Source organism: Capsella rubella, unplaced genomic scaffold (genome assembly GCF_000375325.1).
Source record: "Capsella rubella cultivar Monte Gargano unplaced genomic scaffold, Caprub1_0 scaffold_192, whole genome shotgun sequence".
Lineage (NCBI taxonomy): Eukaryota > Viridiplantae > Streptophyta > Magnoliopsida > Brassicales > Brassicaceae > Capsella > Capsella rubella.
Window position 1 is genome coordinate 1 of NW_006238736.1, and position 2685 is coordinate 2685.

The 2685-nt window shown below is 34.1% G+C and overlaps 1 protein-coding gene across 1 annotated transcript; it reads left to right on the top strand.

Moving 5' to 3' along the window:
• Window positions 1-81: 81 nt before the first annotated feature.
• Window positions 82-1797, top strand: LOC17874251 (the record flags this gene model as incomplete). The annotated part of the gene is made up of 6 exons (XM_023780844.1): window positions 82-168; window positions 271-555; window positions 699-860; window positions 948-1001; window positions 1085-1231; window positions 1392-1797. Coding segments are annotated over 6 exons (1113 nt in total), but the record flags the coding sequence as incomplete, so codon positions are not given.
• Between the last annotated feature and the right edge of the window lie 888 nt (window positions 1798-2685).

Genomic DNA, 2685 nt, shown 5'->3' on the forward strand with positions numbered 1-2685 from the left:
TATATATATATATAACAACATTTTTTGTATTTCGTTTTTGGTTGATGATGAGTTCCTAAGTCGATTGTACATAATTTGTAGAGTGAAGATGGAGATATAATAGATTGTATCGATATCTACAAACAACATGCCTTTGATCATCCCGCTTTAAAGAACCACAAGATTCAGGTAAAAACAAATTCAAATTACTTACAAGTTAAATTTTGTTTTGAACAACCTAAGTACGGTACAGTTTTATAATATTTGCCCATATTACATTTATGCATGCAGATGAAACCGAGTATGGAGTTTGAGGCAAAGACAACCACTATTCAAAACAACCGTTTCGATGAACAGATAACATCTCAGATTTGGACCAAATCTGGAGACTGTCCGGATGGGACAATACCGGTTCGTAGGGTTAGCCGAGAAGACATAAGAAGAGCCTCTTCACCGTCTCGTTTTGGTAAAAAAGCTCGTCGTACGTATAGTTTTCTCGACAACGCACTTCAGCACAAGGGCAATTTCAATATAACTGCTGAAAACGTAAAATATCCACGCCCAATATCCATATCGGTACGTTGCATCATTGTCTTCAGTTTCTGAACTTTTTAAAGCTTATATCAAGTTCAAGCTACTTCCATAAAAAAGCTATTTCGTAAGAGCAAAAAGTGTTTTTCTTTATAACTAGAGATACTTATTGCTTGCTGATTATATAGGAGGCAGTCCTTGTCGCCCTAGGGTTCAATTATCTTGGCGCTAGATCCGATATAAATGTTTGGAATCCTCCATTGGTTGAGGCTAAAGATTATAGCTCTGGTCAGATATGGCTTCTTGCTGGACTCTCCGATGCATTTGAAAGCGTAGAAGCTGGTTGGGCGGTACGTACAATTTCTATCCCTAGAAGTGTATTATTATATCTTGTATACCAAGTAAATCATAAATCGATCGCCATAAACCTATTTCAGGTGAATCCAAACGTTTTTGGCGACTTAAGCACACGTCTCTTCATCTACTGGACTGTAAGTGACATCAGTAATTACACGGCTACTGAACTTATAACATCCTAGGGGTTTATAACTAGTCTTTCTATTTGGATTCGCAGAGCGATGGATACGGTCAAACAGGGTGCTTCAACCACTTATGCTCCGGTTTTGTGCAAATATCTCCCAAGATTGCGTTAGGTGCAGCAATAGAACCCGTTTCGCATGTCTCGCAAAAACAATATTACTTCACCGCCAGCATTATGATGGTAACGTTTTCGAGCACATATTACTAATCATCCTCCAAGATTCTTATTTTTGTATATGATTTGGTTAATGCCCCAAGAACTGGCGTTTAGGGAAATGTTTTAAACCTGACATGTATCCTCTCTAGTGTAAAAGGCCTAAATCATTAACGGTTTCTTGCAGGATCTAAACACAAGGAATTGGTGGCTGACTTGCGCAAACAACGTGATAGGTTATTGGCCCGCGTCACTCTTTGGCTACCTCAAACATAGCGCAACCGCTGTGCAGTGGGGTGGGGAAGTCCATAGCCCTAACTTGCGGAGGAAGCCACACACATTAACTTCAATGGGGAGTGGAAGAATGGCAGCTGACTCGTGGCAAAAAGCTTCTTACCACACAAACATGAGGATCAAGGACTATTCTTTGTTTGTAAAATACCCCAAGTATAAATCTGAGTACTCTGATGAAAAATACTGTTATTCTACAAATCTGGAGACAACGTTATTTTCAGAGCCGCACTTCTACTTTGGAGGACCTGGCCACAATTCTCGTTGTCCTTAATTAATCTCATGTTTGATTTTGTCAATGATTCATTCTCCTGTCTTTAGTAATCTTACATATGTACGTTGGAAATGAAAATTAAGATTCATATAGAGTTCTTCTCTCTAAAATATAAAATTATGAAAACATTAATATTCAATCTTCTTAAATACTCCCTCTGTCTCATTATAAGTGATGTTTTAGCCAATTTTTTTTGTTTCAGTATAAGTGATGTTTTCAATTTCCTATGCAAAAATTTAATGTACTTAATATTTTTTGACTAATTATATTCTACATTATATTTTCTTATTGGTTGAATATATATTAGTTAATAATGTTTTTATGGAAAATGGGTAAGTTATATGTTTTATTATTTAGTGTGCCAAAACCTTAAACATCACTTATAATGAAACAGAAGGAGTATTAATTAGTAGTATAAAAATATTGACAAATACTTTTATTTTGGGTAGTTCATTAATCTATAGTCATTTTATGTAATAATACTTTCTTCTTGGAATGTGAAATTTTAATTAAGAAAAGTAAATTAATATTTTTTGAGCAATTATATTTTACATCATATTTTCTTATTGGTTGAATTCATATTAGTTGATGTTTTTATAGAAAAATGGTAAGTTATATGTTTTATTATTTGGTGTGCCAAAACCTTCTTATAATGAAACAGAGGGAGTATCATTTAGAAACTGAACTAGTCAAAACATAAAATAATTGTCATTGTTGATTTACTGTATCTCGAGCAAATCTCCATCATTTCTCAAAAGGGAGAGATGATCTTAGTACATTTTTATGATATATATGGTCAATTCATATCATAAAGAATGAACTAAGAATATAAGAATAATATGGGTTTTTTATTCATATGCAGATTAGTTAATCTGAGTTAATCCATATCATAATGGTTAAACATATTTGGTCAATT